The sequence below is a fragment of the Eutrigla gurnardus genome, assembly GCF_963514095.1.
Source record: "Eutrigla gurnardus genome assembly, chromosome: 6".
Classification (NCBI taxonomy): domain Eukaryota; kingdom Metazoa; phylum Chordata; class Actinopteri; order Perciformes; family Triglidae; genus Eutrigla; species Eutrigla gurnardus.
The window spans coordinates 11,463,023-11,488,974 of NC_139920.1; the positions used below are offsets into that span (position 1 = coordinate 11,463,023).

Genomic DNA, 25,952 nt, shown 5'->3' on the forward strand with positions numbered 1-25,952 from the left:
GGAGACGACCTCTGAATTGAAAATCATACCATCTGGATTTCTAAATACACTGGTATACTGAAATACCGGCCAAGCCAACTGCTGACCCCAGCTTTAAGAGTCTGATGAAAACCAGGAGCAAAGAAGACCATCAGGTCATCCATTCATATATTATCTGTAATCACTCAACCCTTTTGGGCAAAGGCAGGGTAAACCCCAGACAGGTTGCCCGTCTTCTAGGGTTGGAAATGTCTTGGCACCTCATGGTTCGATTACGATTCAGAGGTCAACGATTCGATTAGAAACCGATTATCAATGCTTCTCTATGCAACAATTTCTTTTGTGTACATTCCCATGTATGATTTAAAAAAATAAAAGTGAGTTTGCTACTCAGAGTGTAGCGGTCTGTGATCTCCCGGCGCCGTGGGATAGTATCCCACGTTTCATACAGAGACCAAACAAACTAGGAGTAAAACCAGAGACTGTCCGTAGAACAAACAAAAAGGTCGCTGCCGTATTTATGCCGAGACGACGTTATGGTCAGTGTTTACGTAGCCGCTACGGCCTCGCTTAGTTCTGAGCGAGCAGAACGCCAAAACAAGCATTTTAAAGTTGGTTGCATATCGTCTTAACGGACTAAACAAACCATGACTTCGGACTACTACTACTACTACTACTAATCGTCTTTACTTCGGCATACTCTTTATCCGTATATTGTAAATAAATCACAACGTGGCTTTTTGATAGCGACCGCTGCTGTTAATACAGCTCTATGAGATTCACCGATCCCCCTCCAGGTAAAGGTATAAACTCAGACGGTGGCGATTAGTTCCCCGAGAGTGTCTGGGACTTCCACAACATGTACAAAGCAGTAATAGTGTTTTTTCGGCCATGAATGATGAAACATTATCGGTGTAAATGCAGTGGGTGCCGGTGGGATTCCTCTCTCAGCCGTGTCTCTGTTATGTGCAACGCCACAGACTGTCCGGGCGCTGCATTTCAGAGTTCCGCCTTTTGCGTTCCGAAAGAAATACAGATTTAAAAAAGGTTGATATTTGTGAATGGATTCAGAATCGTCCACATCGCGATGCATTCAAGCATCATATCCCCCCCACAGTCTACAATCAGGGTGTTCTTTCTTTCTGTGACTTGCCAACAAAAAATGTGAATAGTCACTTCAAAGAGAGGACCCCTGACACCTTGGGGCCCGAGCCCTGTACCCAGACAGGCCTGCTCAGTCATCCATCCATGTTAGGTCATGATAGTCTAAAACAACTGATGCACAGTAATGATGGGAAGGGAGAAAAAACAAGAGAGTGAGTTCTGTCGGTGGAGTGCTGCCTATAGCGCTACACTCATGGATCACAGTGTTTACAACTGCCTGACAGCTCCTGAAAGTAGGCCACAGGCTAAACCTCTATCAAAGCGCTTTTTTTGGTACAGCCTAACTTTAATGCACACGTGCCCACGTGGACACACGCACTTTCTCCTTCGCTCTCGCTGTCTAATTTTCAAACAAAAACAGCTCATCCTTGAAACAAAAAACAAGCCTCAGCAGCCTCATAAAATGTGTAAAATGCAGTGATCTCTCAACTGACTTTTGCCTTTCCAATTTGCCTTGTAGTAACTCTCTGATCTCATCTCATCCCAGAGGCAAGCCCTTTTAAAAGTAAACGTCCCGATTCAACCTCGTGGACACAAAGCCCAAGGTAGGATTGATGTGTGCTCTCCGAGTCCTGCGGGATCGTTTGAACGCCAGGCACCCAGGGATTTGTCAGTCTAACGGGAGCTGACAGGAAGAGAATGAACTTTAACACTCACAGGCTGCTTTCCCTTTCATGAGCATCCAGGGAAACCCTATAGTGAATCAAATCCCTCCTCTCAGGGAAAACTCACACTTGGTTGTGTATGAAACATGCATACACACCGCCGCTAACGGCACAGAGATCCACTGTCTCAGATGTTACCTTCCCACACTTCTTTCTCCCCGCATATTCCCATTTCATCCGTCATGCCCTTTTTATGTGTCTGATTAAAAATACTGAAAAGAATACATGGAGTTCATGTACGTGCAAAGGTAGCTACACCCCCCCTTACACACACACACACACACTCTTCCTCCAATGACCTGAGAATAGAGGTCGTTGCTGAGAGCTGGTTGTTTCAGTGATTTCACGCCGCGTTGCTTTCAATCAGGAGCTGTAATGAAAGGTCATATAACTCAAACGTTAATGGGGACCCAAGGACTGTTAAACAGCTGAAAAGCGTGGTTTTGTAACTCTGAGTTAGGACCCGAGATGGCTCTCTAGTGCTGGCTCTGCTCCATGTCTCCATGTGGTGACATACCTAACCTTCTCATAGGTCCTGATGCAAAGTTTATTAAACCCTGGAGTGTTGCCCATGGTAACAGCATGCCGGTTAATTATTGACCGTCAACTGAGACTGCCTAAGGAACTACCTAATTACCTTGATTTAACTACAGATCAGGGATTTTGCAGCAAATGGGAATATTTGACATTTTAGTAGAAAGGTTATATAGAAAATGAAGATTATATAAATATAATAAAAACGTTTTGGCGCATCTGACCAGCAGAGTTTAATATGGCAATTCTGTATTGGGTAGCAGAAACAAACCACAACATTGTGCTGTTTGTGCTGGCAGCTATGTCCACAGCTCTGGAAATGATTATTCATGCATTTATCTCTGTCTGTCCTGACAACTGCAATTCTCTTTCCACTTGCCTGAGCAACACTCAGGTAAATGGTCCAAAATGCTTTGACCCAGTCCTCTGAAAGGTCTAATGTTACTTCCATTTCTTTCCTTTACACTGGCTTCCCATCAACTTTAGAGAACTCCAGTTCAAAATTTCTGTGATCATGTGTAAAGCCACCTGCCTACATTATGAAGCTTTTGCAGTCCTGCATCAGCAGCAGGTCTCTGAAGTCCTCTGCTCAAGTTGTTTTTTAGTGTCTTCTGCTTCAGACTTTATTGTCCCCCAAGCAGGAAATGTGTTTCCACAGCACCGTACTTGATGTCTGCATTTCATGTTTGTTGTTTTCTCTTTTACTTGCTTTTTTGTCTTTTTTTGTGTGACCCACTTTGTGATGTCTGCTCTTTAAACTTGCCATATACCATCCATCGTCTACCGCTTATCCTGTATTCAGGGTCTCAGGGGGCAGCTTGGAGCCGATCCAAGCTGAGATTGGGTGAAGGCAGGGTTCACCCTGGACAGGACGCCAGTCTATCACAGGGCTGACATGTAGAGACAGACAACCATTCACACTCACATTCACACCTACGGGCAATTTAGAGTCATCAATGAACCTATCCCCATCCTGCATGTCTTTGGACTGTGGGAGGAATCAAACCTGGGACCCTCTCGCTGTGAGGCGACAGTGCTACCCACTACACCACCGTGCAGCCCACAACTTGCCATATACATAAAATAAAATGAAGACCAGCTTTAATAAAACGCAGTGCATCTTTGCAAATAATGGATGATGTCATCTCGTCTTCCGACCCATCTCCTACAAAATATGTTCATACACTACTGATTTTTTATTCCTTGTGTATTATGGAAGAAGCTAAAATTGCTGTACAATTGCCGTTTTGTCGTCATTTTAAGAAAGGTGTACAAATTGTTTGATGCAGCCCCCTGGTTCCATTGTCACAATTGGTTTTCAGACACTGAGACAATCCAACAAGCATGCTTGACTGATTGGATACGCACACTTTGTTAAGGTAAGGGAAGACTAGTGGATACATATTTAAAAGCCAGTGTTCCGACTTGTGCTTCACCGAAGACCATGCTATCTGTCTATATAACGCTTTAGTTGCTAGGAGCAGCTACCTAAGGGAAAATAATGCCACACACTGACAATGACAGTGAATGTTGTGTTGATAGTGTCTCCAATTGGATTGTAAATGGAAGAAAATGTTGCAGTATAATCCATACACAAGGATTAAGATGAAAACATTATGTTGTAGGACGTAAAACAAGAAGTCAGCCCCGGCCCTCCCTCTATCCTTGTCCACTACCTCACGAAGCGAAGCCAGGTGATGGGATTTAAGACAGAAAAACAAAATAAAAATAATTATTATACACCATTGTTGCCAACTTGACACAGAGTGCAAGTCTCAAAACAAAGTAGTGTAATAAGTATTACGCCACACCCACTCTCTGCCATCATCATGCAGTGTTATCCTCCCTATGCTGCCTTCATCAAAAACACAATTTTACCCCTGGCCTGCATAGTAACCCATCCCAGTAAACAACAGCTACTAGGCTGCTTCGCCAGCTGAGCCAGACAGCCACGTTCACACACCTCCAGGGAGGACGAAGAGCATTCGTCTGGTAGCAGACAGACTGCTGGTGGTGGCTTTCCACACACAGGAGAGAAGTCCGACTGAGCCGCACCAAACCTCTAACACATCACAAACATAGACATATGAACTGGATTGACTAGCAGAGTATTGTTGGAGCTCAGCTCTAGTGGAAATATTTCTATAGCCATATGTAAACACAGACTTGATTCCACCGTTGGTTGACACAGGCACGTACGTTTAAAAGTGAAGAAAGCCTCAAAGAAATAAAACTAGAAGATGTAAAAAGCTTGTGTAAACTTTGGATATCCTCTGTTACACTCGGGAGGTCAGTCTGACCTGAAGTGATTGAACAGATATTTGATTTCCTGCCAGATTTCCGACCCTTAACGTGAACCGACTCCAGATTTTGACACACAGACATTTTAATAGCCGTCCTTGTGTGGACCTTTCTTTCCTTAACCATTTAATTTTTACGTTCTTGTTTGGTGACGTTGACTGCAATATGTGGCATAGAGAAGTCAGGCTTAAAATGTTAAAATAATACTTTAATCAATGAATTTACTCCTCAGTCAATCCATTTAACCTCCTACGGTATGTATTATTATCAAAAATCAAGTCCTTTGATTAATACTTATGTCAACAGAAAACAATATGGAGCGTGTAAGAAAGACGCATAGTTGCTAATAAAGGACTTTTAACTACGTGTTGACACATATTGTAAACTGTAATATTTCTAGTGTGATGACGTCAGAAGACATCATCACACTAGAAATATTACTAATCAAAATCATTGCCTTCTTAAAGGTACAGTAGTAACCATAGCTCTCACCATCACCAAACATGAGGGATACTGAAAAAATACAGAAATGTAAAACAAACATGTTAAACAGACGCATGGTCATGATTATTCAGCTCAATGGTGCTATGAAAACAAGAATTTGCCGGAAAGTTCCTGGGCGACAGACAGAGAGCGCGCATGTAACCGTAGTAACTCACTGTCTCTCTTGCATGCTCGTGCACGGTTTAAGAGAAGAGGAAGAGACACTGACGGAGATTACTCTGATCAGCATGCATGGGAATGAATTATAAAATAATAGATTTCTATACATTTCTCACTTTTACCCTGCGGGTCTGAATAACTTGCTGCTGCTCAGTGCTGCTCTGCTTCCTCGGTCCGTGTCATACTGTTAGATCATAGATCATTCCACACGGCAAAGTTATCAGCATTTGTTTCTCACTGCACGAGAAAATTAAGGATTTATTGTTGTTTCCCTTTTGGTTTTAAATGTTATTTATTTGTAAACAGAACTGATTGTCCTGCCCTATATACACTGCTTTATTGTCTATTTGACTCTAAATGGACCATCATTTACTAAATGAACATCATGCTGTGTTGAAGAAGACATGAAACTAGAGATTGAGACCATGAACTCATGTTTACTGTGATAATAAATCAAGTGAAAGTAGAGTCATTTTTTCATAGACTTCCATTCAGCCAGACTTCTTTTTGCAACCAGAAGAGTCGCCCCCTGATGGCCAGCAGAGACAATGCAAGTTTAAGGCATTTCTGCTTTGCCTTCAATTTTCATAAGCGGAGGTTGCTGCGCGCGCACACACACACACACACACACACACACACACACACACACACACACACACACACACACACACACACACACACACACACACACACACACAGTATGATTTACCTGGGTCTCTGTGTGGTTCAGGTCGGGTGTCTTGGCTGTGGCGTCTAGATCGGTCACCCCTCTATTGAGGGTTAACTCCTCTGCTGCCGACACCTGGCTCGCCTCCTCCGCATCGATATCCGTCTCCTCGGAGACGGTCGGCGTCTTCTCCGCGCCTGTAAGCTCCCGGGCTGAGCCGAGGAAAGTACACACACATACAGGTGGATAAGCACGCACGCCTGCATACACACATGTAGGCATGAGCAATGGCCACACACACACATGGGCGGACACACATAAAAACACTCCGGTGAGAAATATTATCCAGAAACCACAGTATGCATGACTATGAATAAGATTCAGATAATTGTCATAATCCAATGCATATACACATATAACACAGGGAGCTTCCATTTTCCATTTTGAGATTTTAAACAGTGCTCTCATTCCTGTAAATACATTTATAATTGGACAGATTGGGCTGAAGCAAATATCATTAAACAATATTGCCAGTCTATGAGGCAATTGACAAAACAGTTTGAGGATTTATTTTAAATTCAGCTCACTGGTAAATGCTGTAGTGTGCAATATATTGAAACACTTGAATAAGAGTGTCTCTGTAGGAGAACACACATTTTGTGTATAAATACAGTTATCCTACTTTTCTTTTTAATATTAAAAAAGGTCACATTGCTGGAAAAGTCCCATGTCGATTTCACTAAATGGATACAGAAAACCTTCTCAGAATCTTAAGAAGGTCTTTGCCTCCAGCAGTCTAAATGTTTTACTATTTCATTTTGATTTGCCTCACCAGGCAAATCAAAGAAAACAACTCCAGCACTGAGTGTCACAGTTGGAACACTTCTTCCTTTGACAACAAAGCCTGAGGTTGTCTATCACAGCTTCTCTCATTTTAAAGTGAATTGTACAACAGGGTAATGTAGGTGCCAGTGGTCTGGTTATGATACATTTTATATGTAAGCAGAGTTATTGATAGTGGCCCACAAGAAATGCATTTGCTTCCTGGCAATTTGACTGCACTAGAACTACATGATTGCTCCTGGAGCCACTGGGACCGCACTCACAACAATATTGGAATAGACTGCAGTTGTTGGTGTTCACATACAGCAAGTTTAAGTAAAAAAAAAAAGCAATTATTTTGAAAACATAAAAACTACTCAAAAGAAGAAGGGATCTCAGTGGGTAATGACTGATGCACACTAGAGAATTTTTAAAACCTTCCCTTATTTTAAAAATGTGCGAGACAACAGACATAACAGCATTAACAATATTTCATTTATTTATTCAATATTTAAATCATAAGAACGCACACCCCCGATGATTAAGTCAAGATGCAGGATGTCACAGAAACTCACGTGACTTCTGAAGAAATATTTAAAACGTTAATGGCGGGGCATAAAAACATTGTGAAGAGTTTGACATTAGGAAATATCCTTATCTCTCTTGGCCGAAGTTAAAGGAGAATATCAAGACTACTCTACCGTCTGCTTGATATGCTTTGCAAAACATTTCAACTGACTTTATCACATATTAACTCACTCACTCCAGATCTGATAAAAAAATCTGCTACTTGCTTCCTACGTGTCCTCTTTCTCTCCCGTCTTTCCTGTTTTATTGCTACTCCTACTGCAGTGTCCTCTTCATCCTCGCCTTCAACCACTTACCTCCACCGTCCATCCTACATCCACCTTCATCCATTCCTGACTCACCTCTGCTTCCAATTTAACTCCCCTTCTTCCTTCTAGCACCTGGCTATTAGAGCTGTCCTCCCCCTCCACCCTCGACATAAACCTCACACTTGATAACCTGCTGCCAGCACTACCCTAGCCTCCTTCTCCATCACCTCTCCTCTTCCTCCACATTTCTACCCAGTTATCTGCGCTGTTCCGCCCTTCCTCCTGCCCTCTGTTGTGCACATGTTTTCCTCCTGTTGTCTCTCTGACCCTCCTCCCCTTCCCTCTCCTCTCCAACTTCACCTCTTCTCTGCCCTCACTTGCATTCTCAGCATAAAGTTGTCAATTCTTAAATGGTCAGAAGAAAAACTTGGTTCAAACACAAAGTTAATTCAAGCTGGCGTTTTTTAAGAGGACATATTTTACTCATTTTCAAGTTCATACTTGTATTGTGGGTTTCTACAAGAACACTTGTCTGTCTGAATGTACCTGTATCTGAAATGGTCTGCTCAGTCTGCTCTGAATCACTTGCAAGAGACAGTTGGGGGGTCAGTATATTCTGATGAGCTCATGCCACTGTGGTGCAGCCCGTGAATAGCCTAATGTTAGCATTTTACTTCTGCCAATTGCAGCCATGCTTCCAAAATTAGAAATTGCTTGCTGAGTACAAGTCGTGTCATAAACTTATTACGAGCTAATTTTAAAAATGTCAACCCTGCAGCACTCTATCGACACCTCACTAAGCCTTGCCGCTACGCCGTCAAGCAGTCAGAGCTACCATGGAGCCCACTGTCACTAACTAACTGGCTCCCTGCACAGAGCCATGTCAGAGACAAGCAGCATTATGCTTATTCAGACATAATACATCCAGAATGTCTGGAATTCAGCTGCTAAAACCCAGTAAAAAAAATAAAGATACGTTGCAGATCACAGTGAGCCACCACAACACATCAGTTGGTGATTGAAACAGAAGACACTAAAATGATCCTTCCTACCCTTCCAGGTAACGAGTGTAACGTTGAACCATGTCTCGCTTCGAATGTCTGTGGAGCAGATGCTACACTATGATTGGCCAGTCTGTGTTCAAAGACGGGGCTGAATAAATGGGGTGTTGACTTCTACATTGCAACTTTTTCCCTTTCGTCCTCCATCATGCTAAGCTCCTTTTCCCCCCCTAAAATCTCTTCTTCCTCCCCCTCCCCTAGCCATGCTTTCTTCCAGCTTTCTGTTTGTCTAATCCCCTATCTTCCACTCTTCTATCCCTTCTCCATTCATTGCCATGATAATTAGGTCTCCAGATAAGCTCATTGGCTGTGCATGACGGCTGTTGTGTTGCTTAACACACCATGACAGCGAGTGTGTGTGCATGCGTCTGAGTTTGCATGCTTGTGGGGTCCTTCCATTATGTGTGGATGTACGGTTATAGTGTGTGGGTGATCTTTGGGCTCATCAGCATGTGAAAGAGAGCTCGTCTCTGGAGAGCCAGAGGGGGATGCGGAGATAACGTAGCCCAGCCTGGTGCTTTCAGATCATGGTGGGGAAGGGTGACCAGCACTGGCTGCTGTAATAACTGGAACGAGGGCGTGAAAGAACTCTGATCGTGGAGTCTTCCAAAGGCTGAATCCCCATGTGGGTCCTCTCAGACCCCCCTCAGAGCCACGTGTCCCTGGGCTGCCGTGAAGGCCATCCCGTCCAGGCACGAGGCAGCAGATAAAAGCAGCTCAGCCCACCAGTGTTTCTGTGTGGTGCCTTCTTTCTTTAGGTTGACTCATCCGTGACATTCACTTCAGCATCACCCTCTCCTGCTCGCCAAATCGGGCACAATGCAGGCAGGAACGAGTCTGTATGTCTGTGTGGAGTGTGTGTCCAATCCAAACTGTTTGTGCCATCGGAGGACGTATGGCTGTGTGAGAAGGCTAGATATTTCTTTAGTTTTATTCCATGACCTAAGAACCTCCCTGGTTTGTGTATCTCGTCTTTCTAAAGGGTTGAGGGACACTGTGCACTACTGCAGGGCGGCTGTGAATGGATTCTGGCTTCACCTTCCTTCTCATGCACTCCATCTGCCTTTTTTCTTACGAAAGCCAAAACCCTACAACAAATACAACAGCATAGTAAAACTTGTTTTTTGTTTTGTAGCTCCGGGCAAAATCACTTCTATCTGTAGTAACACAAAACCGATGCTGCGGTATTGAAGCCTGGTGACGTTGCTAAACATAAATTCACTGGGGCAACCAAAACGCGCCATCAGACCAAAAGGTGGTCAGGCCAAACATTTGATAAGACGACTGATGCTATATTGACCGCTAGAAAGGATGTGTTACAATCTAGGATTCAGCTCAGCAGGTGACAGTAGTTGATTCATCACCTCCAGAGGCAATTTAACATGGGATGATGATGACAGTTTGAAAAACATGGGCAATTACTCAGCAATTAATTTGTAACCTACAATGTTATCACAACAGACGGATCAAGCTTAGAGATCCTTGCTGGATAATGAGGGAGGCCCAACAGGAAAACGGTTTGTAATAAAAAGGCAACAAGTGTAATATTAAAGGGACAATAAACTCCTAAATCAAGCATGTTTTTCCTCTTACCCGTATAGTGCTGTTTATCAGTCTAGATTGTTTTGGTGTGAGTTGCCTAGCTTTGCAGATATCGGTGAGTAGTTCCAGGTTCAACTATGGTTGAAAGAAAATAGTTCCTATGTAAATGCTCAACAGGATACGTGGATTATCGTGAGTAACTAGGCCCTGATTTCTGGAAAGAGACATTGCTGTTGAGTTATTTCAAATGTATTGTTTTGCACTTTGAGCACCACAAGCCGAGTGCCATTATTCACATAATATTCGAGGAAGGCAGTCGTGTCTGTAGCTGATAGCTCTAAAACTAGGCAACTCATGCCAAAACAATATAGACTCATAAATAAATCTACGGGTACGAGGAAGTATTTCATAACAAACTACTACATTATTATGTTGTATTTATTATGTTTAAGTTCCAGGTCTGCCTTGTAAAAGAGATGTTTGATCTTAATGGCACTTCCTGGTTAAATAAAGGTCCATCCATCCATCGTCTATTTCTTAGCCTGTATTCAGGGTTGTGGGGGGCTGGAGCCGATGGTTAAATAAAGTTGACAGTAAAGATCACAGGAAAGTAATGGATGGACGTTGCATCGTCAACCTGCCTATGTATTTTCTCTATTGCTGGTTGCTGTTCTAAAAAAAGCCTGCATGTTCTATTGTTTTTACATCTGTTGAAGCAACTGTTGTTACGTATAAGTAATTGTGATGCAGTTTACACAATATAAAACATCATATTTGGCCTCAGAAATATTACTTGACCATCCCCTTCTGAAATTACTACCGGTAAAGGCATTGAAAATAAGCGAAAAAACATCAGTATTTACTAGTCCTTGAGCACAGAGCAACAGGGTTACAGATTTACACAGTAAGAATGGGATGCTGACTGGGTGGCAGGTGCATGTCCTACTGTGAGTTTGTGTACCTGTAATAGAGGAGTCGTTGCCGTTCTTTTCGCTGTGGCAGTCCTCCTGTCCATCTGCGCTCTGATGCGTGTGCTGCAGACTCAGTTTATGACAAACCTCGAACGCCTGGCCGACCGTCCGAACGATACGCATGGCCTGACTCTGGGCAGGGGAGAAAGACAAACAAAAAACACGCAAATTCAGTTGGTCTCAAATCATAATTTGAACCACTTTTGTTGCCATTTCTTTGCCTTGTTTTTAAACCAGAGTTCAAATCTTTTTTATTTTATAAATTTGACAGGGACAGTGCAGAGCTTCTTAGCTGTAGCAGAGAATGACATATCTGTTAAGAACAGTAAAACTGTAGTATAGAAAACAATTTATAAAACAATAAATACATGGAATCAGCAACAAAACCACATGATTTCACATGTTAAGTGTTTGTATTCATGTGTGATGCCCACATGATTGGGTTGAATTCAACAATCAGAATGGCTACAGCACTCTCTTATATAACTTGGCACTGAACTGATAGAAAAGGCTGATCTGCCAAACTCGGTTGATGGTCACCTTTGTTGGTCGCCCTAGTCATCCTCCCCTGAGTGCAGTGATAGGAACTCTCTTAATGGTGGAGGAGCCAGGACATTGATCACGTTGTCCATTTTTCCTTGATTACATTTTAAAAGTGAAAATATTTCATTTTAAAGCACCACTCATCCTCAGCTGAATGAGCAGAACAGATGTAGTCTGGTCTAAAAGCCAGAACAGAATGAAGATCCTGCCAAAGGACATCCAATCCTTCCTTGTCCCAGTTATCAGCTCTGGACCAGCCTGAAGTCTCAGCATTCAGTGCGGCTCAGTATCAGAATCCGAACATTGTGTGACCCCGGGAAGAGTATCACATGAGAAATGTAATGCATTCGGCACATCTGGGTGTTACATTAAATACTTGAAATGGTTTTGGCAGAGTGTGAGGTTCTGGGACTCGGCTTCTACTGATGTTTTTTTGGGGGTCAAACAAAAGGAAAAGGGTTCAGATGCAGTCTCAGTGTGCTCAGTGTTATTCATTATTATTTTATTTTTCATGTCAAACATGCAGCTTCAGCTCCATTTAGTGCTGATGTTGTTTCCATAGTGACTCGCCAGCAGCTGCTTGTATCAGCAGAAACAATTTATGCCCTGATCGTAAAAACGTGCCTCATATCTACTGACCCTAAGATCAACAGCTACTACCAACATGGACTGAGCCGACTTTGTGGTCTCCACATTATTGTGTTTAGTCACCTCACGAAAAGCTGTATGGGGTCAAAATTTTAAGTTTTGCTCATCAAACTTCCCAAACTACTTATGTTTCATTAGACTGTTCTAAGACTGAGTCTAAGAAGGGAATAATAATGAGGCGACATGTCCGGGTGTTAAATTCAACTGATTGGCGAAAATAAGCATCAGTTGCAGCCATGGCAATCTGTTCAGTCAATCTGGCAGTCTGCTCTGTCTCTCCCTCTTGTGTCTGGTATTCTTTCCCTTCCTTGCGTCTTTGGTCTGTTCTTCCCTGTCTGCCTCCCAGTGGCCTGCTTCAGGGCTTTTTTATTACACCAACTCTCCTGTGTCTGAGTCTTGGGTTTGGGTCCAGGTTCAGTGTTTAATCACAAAACAATCAGCCTCATTTTAGTGCTAAGAACTGATTGTTTACTGCCACACACAGTAATCAATGTGTCCATTAACGCAAATTCAGACCATCTAAGCTGCAATCTCTAACCTTACAACTCATTAAAAAAACGAATTACAGAATGGAAACAGGAACACAATTAGTATGAGGAATACTACAAGTATGAGGAATGTCTACAAAATACTTCATAAAAAGGTATCACAGATTTCAGCCCGAGCCATCTCTAGCTGTGTCCGTCTCTCTTTTCTAATTTTCTGCTGAGTATTAATATCCTGAAACAGACAAGACAGGTGGCTCAACCAACACCGAGAAAAGATAAGATAGATAAATCACTTTAATAGAAATTCCCTTTAACAGCAGCAAAAGTGAGTGAACATGAAGACATCAAACAACATAAAAGTACACAGAACACTGTTTGACCTCATAGTGTTGAGTGATCAGAGATGCCCACATGCAAATACACTGTTCATATCCTTTACTCTCGCTGCTCCCTTGCTCCTTCCCTACTCAGACCCACTGTTCAGTCTGCTGGGCTGTTCTCTTCTTCTCCATCTCCTCCATCCTTCTTTTGACCCCCGTCTCCTCCTCCTTCTCCTTCTCCTCCTCCTCTATGGACCCTCTATTCATGTCTTTCCAACCCACACTGGCCTCTAGTGTGACAGTAAACAAATGTGTTCCCTTTGAAGACATTTCCGCAGGCGCTTAAACAGGGGATGATGACAGTTGCTGGTGTTATTGTGCAGTGAACCCACCAAAGGCTCAAGGTCCCCTTACTCACCCACTCACTGATATCAAAATGCACAGGCAAACACAACGGTGTGCATTGTCTCTTCTTCAGTGTGTCGATTTAAAGGGTTGACTGTCCAAATACCTAGCTTAAACTTGGTTATAACACCAAAGAAGATAGCTTGACATCTCAGAAATGTAGCGATTTACAACGTGTTCAACAGCATCTACGGTACGACGATACTAGAATTTGAAAATCAATATCGACACCCAGGAAAATATTCAATTTCATTTTCGATACCAAAGGGAGCAAATTAATAAAAATTAAGAGGCAGAATTTTTAATAATGTTTATAATAATAATGTATATGATATGTGTCCAGTTACAGTCCTGTTTATTTCCTGTGTTGCTGGTGACTTGGCACCATATTTCCATAGCTGATCAAATAGAGTTGGTAGAGCAGGCTGCATCTGCATCTAAATCCGTCATTACATTACTGTTTTTTATTAGCTGTTAGCCGCTAACATAATGATAACTCAACAGACTTAACCGTTAAATACTTCAATGTTTTTGAAACGGGAGCTTTACTGATTCTCTAAGTTCCCCATAAAGACCGGTCGGTCTTTGAGATGCTTCACCACGTTAGTTGTGCTACTCAACTCTGTGCTGCTACTTTAGCATTGCTAGCATATCAACTTGTTTCCCCGGTCGTTAGCCTCGTATGCTAAATACTTCCAAACGGCACATTTGCTTTATAATTTTCGACTTGTAGCAAAGGCCCTCTGGCAGCAGCGCTAGCTGTGTTCACCCAGCTCAGTGTTGTTAATGTGAACGTGTTCAGCTGCAGAGAGAGACGGAGCTGTAGCTGTCTGTCTGCAGAAAAGTATCAATACTTTTGCAAGTTAGTATTGAATCCGATACTCATTTTTAGTTTTAGATTATTTATCGAGGATCTATTTTTTGACAACCCTAACAGCACCCGTCTCGTCAGTGTTTCTTGTAGCACACAAAAGATGATGTTCCCATTCATAATCAGACCAGCAAACCACATTGGCTTGACTAAGACCCAGAGGAAGTGGGCAAAAACTAGTTAATCTTTGCTACTGGAGCTGTGGATCTGACACTGTAGAGGTCAGGGACATAACATTGGAGCACATCAACTACACAGTCAAGTGTAAGTATATATACATATATTACCAGGAGCTTAACAATCTATCCTCCATATATCTGGAAGCCCTCGCAGGGACTTAAGGACAGCAGTGCTTTGAGCTCAGTTTTAAGTTCCAGTTACACTGTGCCAGCAAGCTCTGCAAGCTCAAATTGTTTTATAGACTTTTTGGGGCCACTGGAGAGCAATGTATTACAGTAGTTAAGCCTAATTGTAATAAAACTGAGCACATGCTGCTTCACTGGAAGAAAGAAAAGCTTTGACCTCTACAATGGTCTTTGAATTACAACGGACTGCTTCCGTTCCGTTCTTTATGCGACTGAACACCAAATCGGTCAATGATAAGAAAATACATTTACTTTCCTGCAATGAAATCTGTTCAAGAGCTGGAAAAAGACCAATGTTTCCAATCTTACAACTATTTCAACCCCTTATTGCCATGAGAGTAACCCCGACCCTTTGGTGTCACAAAAGCTCTTAGGTTGCCTTCAGACACACAATTGCATTGCTTGAAAAAAAAGTGCAGCCCTTTCATTTATCTGAAGTGGACTACTACGTTGGCAAGGCGTTGATGAAAGAAATGAAATACTCCCAGAAGCACTCTATTGATGGATTATCTTGTGGAATATCAGGCTTTACCTGGTGATCATCACAAAGACAAATAGAAGGACTGCCGCTGTGAGTTGTTGCCAGAGCTTTGAAATCCTACATTCTAATATAAAACACTGCTGTGTTTGATCTCTTACTTAAATTGGATTTTGTGCATCATATGTCATTGTCGTGCCACCACCAATGTGCAGCCCCTTTTGTTGGTTTGAGCCTCCACTGAAAAAGAAGGCAACTTTGGCATGTGGTTCATGTCCCACCTAACACTGGAGTCTTTTTAATCTGAACCAGGACCAGGATATCCCTTAAACAATAACAACGTAGTTTTAGTTGGCTCAACATGACCTTTTCTTCATCACACAGTGGGTGGATCACAAAACGCTAAGTTGATTTTGGAACAGGTTATTCTTGAAGATTGGTCATTCTTGGTTGTTTGCTATAAGACTTATTGGCATATGTTTATCTTTCATAAATGAGCCTCGACAAGAGTCTTCGTGGTATATATTTTTTGAACCAGCAACAACACATTGTTCTATCTCAGTTAACTCTTTTTGATCAGGAAATTTCTCCAGTATCTTAACATTAGGGACCCAGAGACAATTCTCCAACGCAACTCAAATTTTGGCAGCTGACAAAACTTCTCAGATGGTTGTCACTCAAATACAAAGCCTGCATATCCTGCTGTAAAGACACGGACAGTTCTTAAGTTGGATATCTGTCACCATCTCTGTTTCTCAGTCTCTATCGCCCTCCCGATCACTTCGCCTCTGTCAATTCAACTGAGTAAATGTGCTTTCTGTCAATCTCTCTCTCTCATCATGCTGGCAGGGAGCTGGATCCCTGGCAGCAGAATAGTCTCTCTTAGCATCTATAGGATCAGGCCTAATCAAAAGAGTGATGTATTATTTATGCCTGATTACCCACAGAGGTTCAGCGATGCTTTTGCTGTCCCCTTGGAAGACCAGGCACAAGCAAAGAAAACATACAAAAAGGAACATAAGGAGCAATCAAGGCAAAAGCAGGTTCAACAATGAGAGGCTAGTTACTTCTAATAAAAGCCTTTCCCAACTCTTTCTCCTCTGTTGATGAACGCATTCATTCTCTTTTCATCCAGCGTTTATATATGAACCGCATCCATCAGAAGCTCACAAATCCATCACGCCATGCACACCGGGTATTTATAGTGTGCAATAGCAGAGATTGCCTGTGATGTATTCTGCTTCCTCTTATTAACCATCTAATCTGGACTTCCTGATCACCACCTAACTACTCTAATCATCTGGGGCACAGACTAGCCTGATGTTTATCTAACACTTTCTTTTTATTTCCTGAAGGAAATTAGTGGCACAACTGGGAGGAATAACACTGAGTGTACCGAGGGCACTGGAGACGGACATTATCGGAACAAAACAAGTAGTAATCAATAAGCAGGTTTGAGAGTGACTGTGAGTGTGTCTGAGAGCATGAAGTGAGTGGAGTGTGATGAAATTAAGTCATGATGCCTCAGTGACTCTTCAGCACCATTAGCTCGCTTTCCAGGCTGCGCACAAAGCGAGGGTACATCATACAAGCACACACACATCCATACTACAACTACAACTCCATGCTAGAGACGGGTATCACACTTCAGTGTGGTTTTTCCTAAAGATGGAAATGTGTCTGTGTCATTCAATATCAAGAGTTAACTTTAGTTTCTTGTTTCCTTCACTTTCTTTGATAATTGAGAGAGATAACACCTTGTTGTCACTTTTATCAAGGACTCAAGTCTGCAGTTTAGTTGCTGTAGAATTACAAAGAATCTGCTGAATACTTACCAATAAAAGTTAGCTTCAAGTTCTGTCTTTTTCCTTTGTCCTTTTCAGAATTCAATTGAATGACATTTCAACATAATGAATCCGCCGCCTGGCTGAGCCTTTTTGTTTCGACTTTGCATGGCCATCCCACGGCTGCTTGGGTTTCTTCCAGATCCTTCAGTGTCTTGCCACCATCCAAATCCACACACTTAGTTGGATTAAAATACAGATACTGAAAGTGACCATGAATGTGGTACTGTATGTCCATTAATCCTGCAACTGAGTGGTGAAACTACTAGGTTTTGAAAATGACTGTGGATGGTTATCATCTATTGTTGTCATAGAAAGGGTTCAGGTGTAGCTTCACAGATGACTGGGTAGACAGCAGGTTAAATTGTGTCACAGTTCAGATGTCGGATAAGGATGCAGTTTACAAAAGGTGTGTCCTGCAGTAGCCCTGAATGACTGGATCTGCTCCATCTCCTCACATTAAACGGTCCAGAGGCAGAGAAGCCAAAACTGATGGTGCTTTTGGGGGCTTTATTTAAATCAGGCATTTGCCTTTTAACAACCAACAAAGTGTCAAGTCAAGTCAGTCAAGTTTCTTGAGATCAGTTCACAGTATGATTTGTAAATAGAGACACAGCAAGCGACCGAGAGACTGGTGGACAAGATGGACAATAGTGAAACACAGCTAGTGGTGTATTTGCTGTAAACTAAAACTGCATCTTGTTTCGGCTAAAAATACACACTGACCAATGAAACGGGAAACATATTGACCTCATTGTGTTTACATCTCAGGATCAATATGCTCTACCGTTGATATGGAGTTCCTGGAAAGAAGTAATCTGAAGCAAACACATAACAGACACAAAGACTTATTTCTGCCTCCGCTGTAAAAGCATCGCAGCCTTGGCAGAAAGTAAAAAAAAGAGAGAGGAAGGAATAAAAGTTCTAGCGAGAAGATTAATTTCACTGAGATATGGATATTCAATGAAAAGTGCTGAAAGGCTACTAAATCCAATTATCTTAACCAAGCTGTGTCAAGGATTATGAGTCCTTATCGATGAAAATCCAAGCCCACTATAATTAAACGCTGCCCATGTTAAGATATAAATCCACCACAGCTAAAACCTCCTTTAGTCGACATAAGTCTGTGAGTGAGTGAGTGAGTGAGTGAGTGAGTGAGTGAGTGAGTGTGTGTGAGTGAGTGAGTGAGTGAGTGAGTGAGTGAGTGAGTGAGTGAGTGAGTGAGTGAGTGTGTGTGAGTGAGTGAGTGAGTGAGTGAGTTGTATCCACTCAATCACACAACACAGCAGTGGTGGTTTCAGTGTTAATGTGTGACAATGTTCTGCATGACGGAACGTTTCAGTTCTGATAAGTTTCAGAAAAGTTTGCTCTCAATCAAAGCTTTAGATGGACCAACTATTAACATCAACATATTGATTTTACAATCAGGAGTTATTTTGAGCCTCCAGACAAATAACGGTAATTGCACCAAAAGATGGAGGAATTCAGAACAAGGAAGGTGACCATAAGCACAAAAAGTTGTCTTAAAATATAGTAAATTATCAATCAATTGTCTGGCCGGGAACATCATATTGAGCCCTGCAATGAGAGAGTTATGTGAATGTGAGTGTGGCACAGTGTGGTATTATTTTGGCTGAATGATTTTCCTGAAATAATTCACTTGATGAGACCAAATTTCTTATCAAGCCACTTAAAGAGTGGTATCACTGTACATGTTGGCAGATATGCCAGAGGATGCCTTAGTATTCCTCACAACTCAACACTTGAGAGATCCTCTTCATAAATGTTTATGTAATGTATGGTATGACTTTAAATGTGATCACCATCTTTACTTAGTACAGTTAAGGATGATTGGAATAGTATACATATTTTGCAGACTTTTGGTCACACACCAAAGTATTATACAAATTATGAATTCTAACCTGATGATGTAGCAAGATTAAGAGTCACTAAAGTTATTACAGTTCATCCTCTGGGCACCATGAATGTCTGGACCCAGTTCCGTAGCATTCCATCCACCAACTGGTCAGTGGATCACAGACAATTTCCATCTCTGAAACAACATTTCCGTTCGCTTGGTTACTCCTCACCTAAAGCTGCCTCTTCTAATCAGACAAAATGCACTAGAATACAATCATTGCAGAGGATTATAAACACACACAAACACACACACACCTCTCAGCATTCGTTATTCTTGTGAACGCTCCCTGGTATCTGCTATCACTCTCACTCCATTTCTATATAATAGAGGCCAGGTCATTCATTAGCCTCCTTTAAACTGTCAGTCAGAGGAAGAAGAGCGAGAGACTATGAGTAAGAGTGTGAGAGAGAGAGAGACACACAGCCTGTCTCAGTGTTAGAACTGATTGGCCACTAAAGTCCTTTTTCAGCCACTGTAATCTAAAGCACAGCCATTCTTTCACTGCTGGTAGTTAAGAAGGAAATAAAGTGTGCTTAATCTTCTACTTCCTCTTACATTTGTAACCTTCCACACAAAAACCACACGCTGCTTCAGATGACATTTTTATTGCACGTTTGATATGTATACGCCGATTCCTTTTTCATTATGGCAGTAGAGTGTTTCATTCTTTTTGTCTTGTTTAATCTTCTACATCTTTCTCTCTTCGCTTTCTTTGTGTAACCTTTTTATATAAATAACCGTTGGGAAGTTTCTGCTGCCGTAAAAGCTTGATTGGCTAGAGTCAGACGACTGCAGAACTGCTATGTTATTTTGAATGTTTTTTCATGCTTTTAGGTTATAGAAAGTCATCTTCACGAATCTGTTTTTATCTGAGGTGCAATAACAAAGTCATGTTTTGTACATGGAGAACAAAACACCGCACAGTGTGTTAACTAGACAACTGAAAGGGCATTTTAATCATTTAATTCTTCTTCATTTGGAACAAGACACACTGTTTAAATGTAAATAATGCATTTGGGGTCTGATCTATACACCTTTTTATATCTCAACCATTATTGAGGAAAGAAGAACCAGATCAATATAACAGGCGATTCCAAACTGTTTCTTCTCCTTCTACTCCTGTCTTCCTCTATGGTCAGAGGAATACTACAAAATATTAATGAAGCACAATAAACTTGTGTTTACATTATTAACTTTATTTCGCTGTGCCTGTATTAGTAATTTATAGTGCAGGGTGCTCTGCCTGCTGTCATACATCCACATGGAGAAAATGTCTCCACCAAGAAATAAATAATTCTATATTTCTACAAATCACTGTAAGTAACCATAGCAGGTTCCTAATAAACTGTGTATCTTACCATATCTAACTATAGCAAACAAGTCAATCTTAAGGCAGTATTAAAAGAGAATTATCTGTAAAACATTATGGTGTTCTCCATTAAAAAAAAAAAACAATCTTGCAGATAGTCCAGGCCTCATGGCCATAGTTGCCCCAGAGAATGTTGCTTCACTTTCCATTTTGTGTGTGTGTGTGTGTGTGTGTGTGTGTGTGTGTGAGAGAGTGAGTGAGTGAGTGGGAGAAGATGTTTGTGTTCTCCATCGTGTGTCCACGATGTCTGGCCTTCCTGACAGAGATAATGAGGCAGTGTGTGTTTCACCCAGCTAACCCCGGGACTTAATCATCCGTGGAATTTCTAACTCACTTTGTCACATTGCTGGACTGTGTTTTGACTTTCCTCAGCTCTTCAGCAACATGTCCACCCCAAGTGGGTTTCCAACTTGTACCTGAAACCTCAACAATGACAAGCCTCCGATACCAGGAGGAATTATTGCTGCTCGACCGCCGTGCGTCCTTATATTCAGGGTTGTGGGGATGTGACGTGATTTAAGAGAGGACGAGGACGTGCTTTAAGCTGTACGCGACTAACAAGTTGTGAAAACATTGGAAATATCCCACTTAGCAGCTGGCTTTTTCCATTTTCCAATTATAGAGAGAAAAAAACATGGTTTGATGAGTTGATTATTGCATGAAAAAACACAAATTCCTTCACTAATACAATATGAAATCAAAACAAACACAAAGGTCAAGTGTTTTTCTACTAACAACTCGAGCACTGTGTTTACTCTCATCTTTGGTGCATCAGTACATTTGGAAAATCTAAGACTGTTGTTTTAATTCGATTTTTTAATAATTAGATTTTTTATATAAATAGATGCCTTGCTCAAGGACACTTCAATAATGACAGGGTCAGGCCACATCCCACTCTAACTTGATAACTCAGGGTGAGCTTTGATCTCCATTCAGGCTGTTTGTATGCAACATTTCAGAGGTATTTCATGGCTCCGGAGGTGAAAGCTTTGAAACTTTTTTCTTACCTTCTTCTTGGACTTGAAGACGTTGCAGCGGAAGACGTTACTCTGTCCGTCTCTGGCGATGTAGCTGAAAATCTTCAGATCCTGTGAGTCATGAGACACGTAGAATATCCTGAAAGATAAGAATAAAATAGGTCGCATGTTAAAAAAAAAGAATATGAAGCTGAACAGAGTCGGAGCCTGGCAGCGTTTCTAAATGCATCTTAAGACGCACATCAGGCACTCGGCCCGTTTCTCTGGGGTGTCAATGTGACGGAAATAAACACTATTTTCAGTTTGTTTTAATCCGAAGGCTTGAGACCGAACACAGGCACAAAAAGGGGGTGAAGAAAGTTGTGATTGGATTAAGGGGGAGGAAGGGCTATTTAAATCAAATTAACTGGCGGTCAGGCATCCTCTATTATTTCAATGGGATTTTTAAGCAGGAAGTTCAGTGACAGTTAATTAAAGTTTTTAAAACCTCAAGTGACAACGGCGATACATTCCAGTGTGCAGAGGAGACAGAGAAGGCAATACTATCACAACAAAAATATCCTGTGTGAGAGCGGAACTGAGTTTGAAACGACAATAGAGCTCTCCTGGCGGGGAGTGCAGTATCCTGCAGAGGAGGTAGACAGGATGAAATCAGTTTGGGAGCAAATGGGAGAGCAAAAAGAGATAATACACAATAACCCGCAGGAGAAACAACACAGGAGGTGTTCAGCTCTACACTGGATCTAATTGATGATGAGAAAAGAACACTTCTGGAGAAATAAAGCATTGCAATATGGTGACGAGACTGTAACCAACAAGCTGGCGACTTTCTTCAATAATTCAATCGAATACAGGCATCTGTTTGTTTTTTTTCTTTAATAAAATCTCAATGACATTCATATCTGGGAGTTTGTTTTATTGGTTCATGCATTTGTAATAAATGTCAGGCCTGCTTCGGACAATGTTTTGTTCCACGAGAGGAGAAGGTGAAATGTTTTCTGAACCCAACTGCTTCCACATCGGACCCCCGGGTTCAAGCCCCCTCTTGTGTTTCCAGTGTAAGTTCACTTCTTCAATATTTAAACAATCTTTCCTGTCATGACTACAGCCATGTCACAGACACTCAGCGGCTTGCCTGCTTGCCCGGGGCAAGTAAAACATCGTTTTCTCTGGATCTGGTGATAGACGTTGCTATGGTAATATTGTTTTGCCACTGTACAGCACTTTGGTAAACCTTTATTGTTTTTAAATGTGCTCTATAAATAAACTAAACTTGAGCCACCTCGCTTCTTTCTCATCTCACACAGTGTAAGCAATTATCCTGGAAACTGGGTGGCGTGAGAGAGGATGGAGGCCTCTGTCCAGCCTGCACACCTGCTCCAAGCAGCACACATGCAATCTATCTTCTCTGCAGTATACATCAACCCTGGTCCTTCATCCATTCATCACCAGATGGTTGTTTCAGGCAAAGTGCATCGCTGCCTGCCTACCAGCTCGCTGCTCATATCCAGCCATCTCCCTTGCTCCGCCACACTCCACGAGCCACGAGCCCCCCTTATCAGGACGTTCCCCCTCATTCACCTTCATCCACTGGAGCCACTCGATAAACCTTTTCTTATCCGTTCTGTTCTCAGTGTCTTTGTCCTGTCTTTGTCCTGCCTTTGCCCCCCCCCCCCCCCCCCCAAACTCTTAACTATTATTGTTGGAGACAAGGTTGAAAATGTGTCATCAAACAATATAAATGATCATCCATATCTTTAAGACATCCGTCTCCCTGTGCATAGCCTCATCGTTCTTTGCTGTTCTTCAGCACATCTAACGACCCCCAGCATCAATCCAAAAGGGCAGCAGAGAAGTGTTTGTACGAGTCTAATACATATTTAAAGGGCTTCACAGCCGTCTTAGTTGCACACAGATCTCTTTGCCCATGCACATTTCCCAGTCGCCCCACTGGGAGATTCAACCTTCAACATAAGCCGTCACTACACTTGTAATGAACTCGCACATACAATGCTGTGATCAAGTATTTGCCCCCTTCCTGATTTCTTCTTTTTTTGCATATTATCGCACTTAAACGTTTCAGACCATAATTTGAATATTAGACAAGACAACGTGAGTGAACACAAAATACAGTTTTTATATGATTATTCCATTTGTTGAAGGTAAAGAATTATTCCAAACCTATATCAGCCATGTGGACAAGTAATTGCCTCCCTAAACCTAATAGCTGGTTGCACCATCCTTGGCAGCCAAAACTGCAAACAAACGTTTGCAATAACAGACATGAGTCTTTTAACTGTGGAGGAATTTTGGTCCATTCTTCTTTGCAAAATGTGTTTAATTCAGGATTTAATTCATTGGAGGGTTTCTGAGTATGAACTGCCCGTTTAAGGTCATGCCACATCATCTCAGTGGTATTTAAGTCAGAACTTTGACTAGGCCACTCTAATACCTTCATTTTGGCTTTTTGAGCCATTCAGATGTGGACTTGCTTGTGTGCTTTCAATCATTATCCTGCTGCAGAACCCAACTGCACTTGAGCTTCAGGTCACAAAGTGATGGGCCCATATTTTCTGGTAGGGAGCAGAATTATGTTTCCATCAATAATCAGTTGTCCAGGTCCTGAAGCAGCAAAGCAGTACACTAAAACCACCATGTTTGGTCCAGGTCCTGAAGCAGCAAAGCAGCACACTAAAACCACCATGTTTGGTCCAGGTCCCGAAGCAGCCACAGACCATCACAGTAAAAATCAAGCGTAGCGTTAGTTCTGGCAGGCCACGACGTCAAGCCTAAATCAGCAGCAACAGCATAGCTGTCAAAACCAAGGAGATCAGCTGACGGCTCAGCTGACTCCCCGTGCTCTTCCTATTGGGAAATTGCATTCAGAGCGCGCTATTTAAACTGCTCTAGCCTGACCTCCCTCGTTGCTTCCTCTGCTGGCGTCTTCAACCCACCTCCACCCCAGCTCCTCCCGTCATCTGTTATGTACCTTACCATTGTTCTTGTTGGTTGCTCTGCTCTGTCTGGGGGTTTTCTTTGCTGCTACGCTCCCTGCTTATGCCGTTCATGATGGCTCATGAAGGGCAGGAAGGTGCTCTTCCTGCCTCAGGCTTTCCACGCAAGCGCGTGGAAGAGCAGGGAGTCCCAGAACAGTACCATACCGCCAAATGAAACTTGTGCAAATAAATAAAGATTCTTTTTGACAAAGTGGTCCTGACTGAACCACGATGTATGGTCCAGGTCCTGGAGCAGCAAAGCAGCCCCAGACCATCACAGCAAGTGAGGCCTGCAGTCCTTTAGATGTTGTTCTGGGCTCTTTTGGGACCTCCTGGATTAGTTGCCAATGTGGTCTTGGTGAAGTTTTCGTGGCCAGTTCTAGGAAGGTTCACCACTGTTCCATGTTCTCTCCATTTGTTAATAATGTCTCTCACTGTGGTTCGCTGGAGTCCCAAAGCCTTAGAAATGTCTTAGTAACCCTTTCCAGACTGATAAATGGCAATGATTTGTACTTTTGATCGCAGCATCACGACTACTTTTTGAGACCTTTTAGCGTCACATTGGCAGACAGGTTCTATTTAGGAGTTCAGATTGAACAGGTCTGGCAGTAATCATTCCTGGGTGTGAAATAAAACAAAATTATGAGTTAAATTTGATAATTTTGTTGATTGAGTAACCAAGGGGGCAATTATTTTTGGGGCCGGTTTTGAAAGGTTGATGAGTCATCAGTGTTGAAATCAACTGGTGGGAAGCAGTACCAGAAACCTCAGGGGACGGCTCCCTAATTGGGCACTTAGTGCCATATCACATTGAGACATCGGACAACCTGGCAAGAGCAAGAAATTAGGTGACAATTATGCAAATGTCTGCGGAAATGTGTGTCAGTGCATGCTGGTCTTGTACGTAAGCGTGTATTTTGTGTGTACTAGCAATCAGGGGTCTCATCTTCATAGTCAGTGACTTTTCTGCTGCGTTTGTCTTGGCCTTTTCCGTGAGAGCCAGACTGGCTGAGGTCTTGTGGTGAAGATGGTGTCTTTGTCAACACTGATTACCAGTTATACACACACACACACACACACACACACACACACACACACACACACACACACACACACACACACACACACACACACACACACACACAGGTCCAAGAAGTAAGCTTATCATGGATTCAATCTGGTTTCATTTCCCAGGGATGCTTAAGTGATTGTGTTAGCAACGGTTTGTCTTACTCACAGTCAGTTGAAATATTTACAATGCCTGTTAGGAAATGCCAGCTATCAGTTCCAGAGAAGAGAAATTATGCATGAGGGATTTTCAAAGGGCAGAAACTGATTTCAAACAATACGAGGAGAATGATGATGAGATGGCAGGTACGGATTTTAATGTGATTTATATTATTGTGTGGAGCAATGAAATAGGAATATAGAAATACCCATAGTTTGACTCACCTGCCTGATTGTCTGACTGCTTTTTGTTGCCCATCTTTTGCTCTATCGCTGTGTTTCCCAGAGCTCGGGG

At 42.2% G+C, this 25,952-nt stretch overlaps 1 protein-coding gene across 3 annotated transcripts in view; it reads right to left on the minus strand.

Moving 5' to 3' along the window:
• Positions 1-25,952, minus strand: part of LOC311014599 (carboxyl-terminal PDZ ligand of neuronal nitric oxide synthase protein-like) — a 172,848-nt gene that overhangs the window by 58,230 nt on the left and 88,666 nt on the right. For 2 of the 3 annotated variants that reach the window (XM_084011295.1, XM_084011297.1), the window contains 3 exons: positions 21,465-21,573; positions 11,196-11,337; positions 6,016-6,233 (listed from right to left, as the gene is read on the minus strand). In XM_084011295.1, the coding sequence (XP_083867421.1) occupies positions 6,016-6,233; positions 11,196-11,337; positions 21,465-21,573 (469 nt within the window). The remainder of the gene's footprint in view (positions 1-6,015; positions 6,234-11,195; positions 11,338-21,464; positions 21,574-25,952) is intronic. The other variant, XM_084011296.1, reaches the window with a different exon arrangement.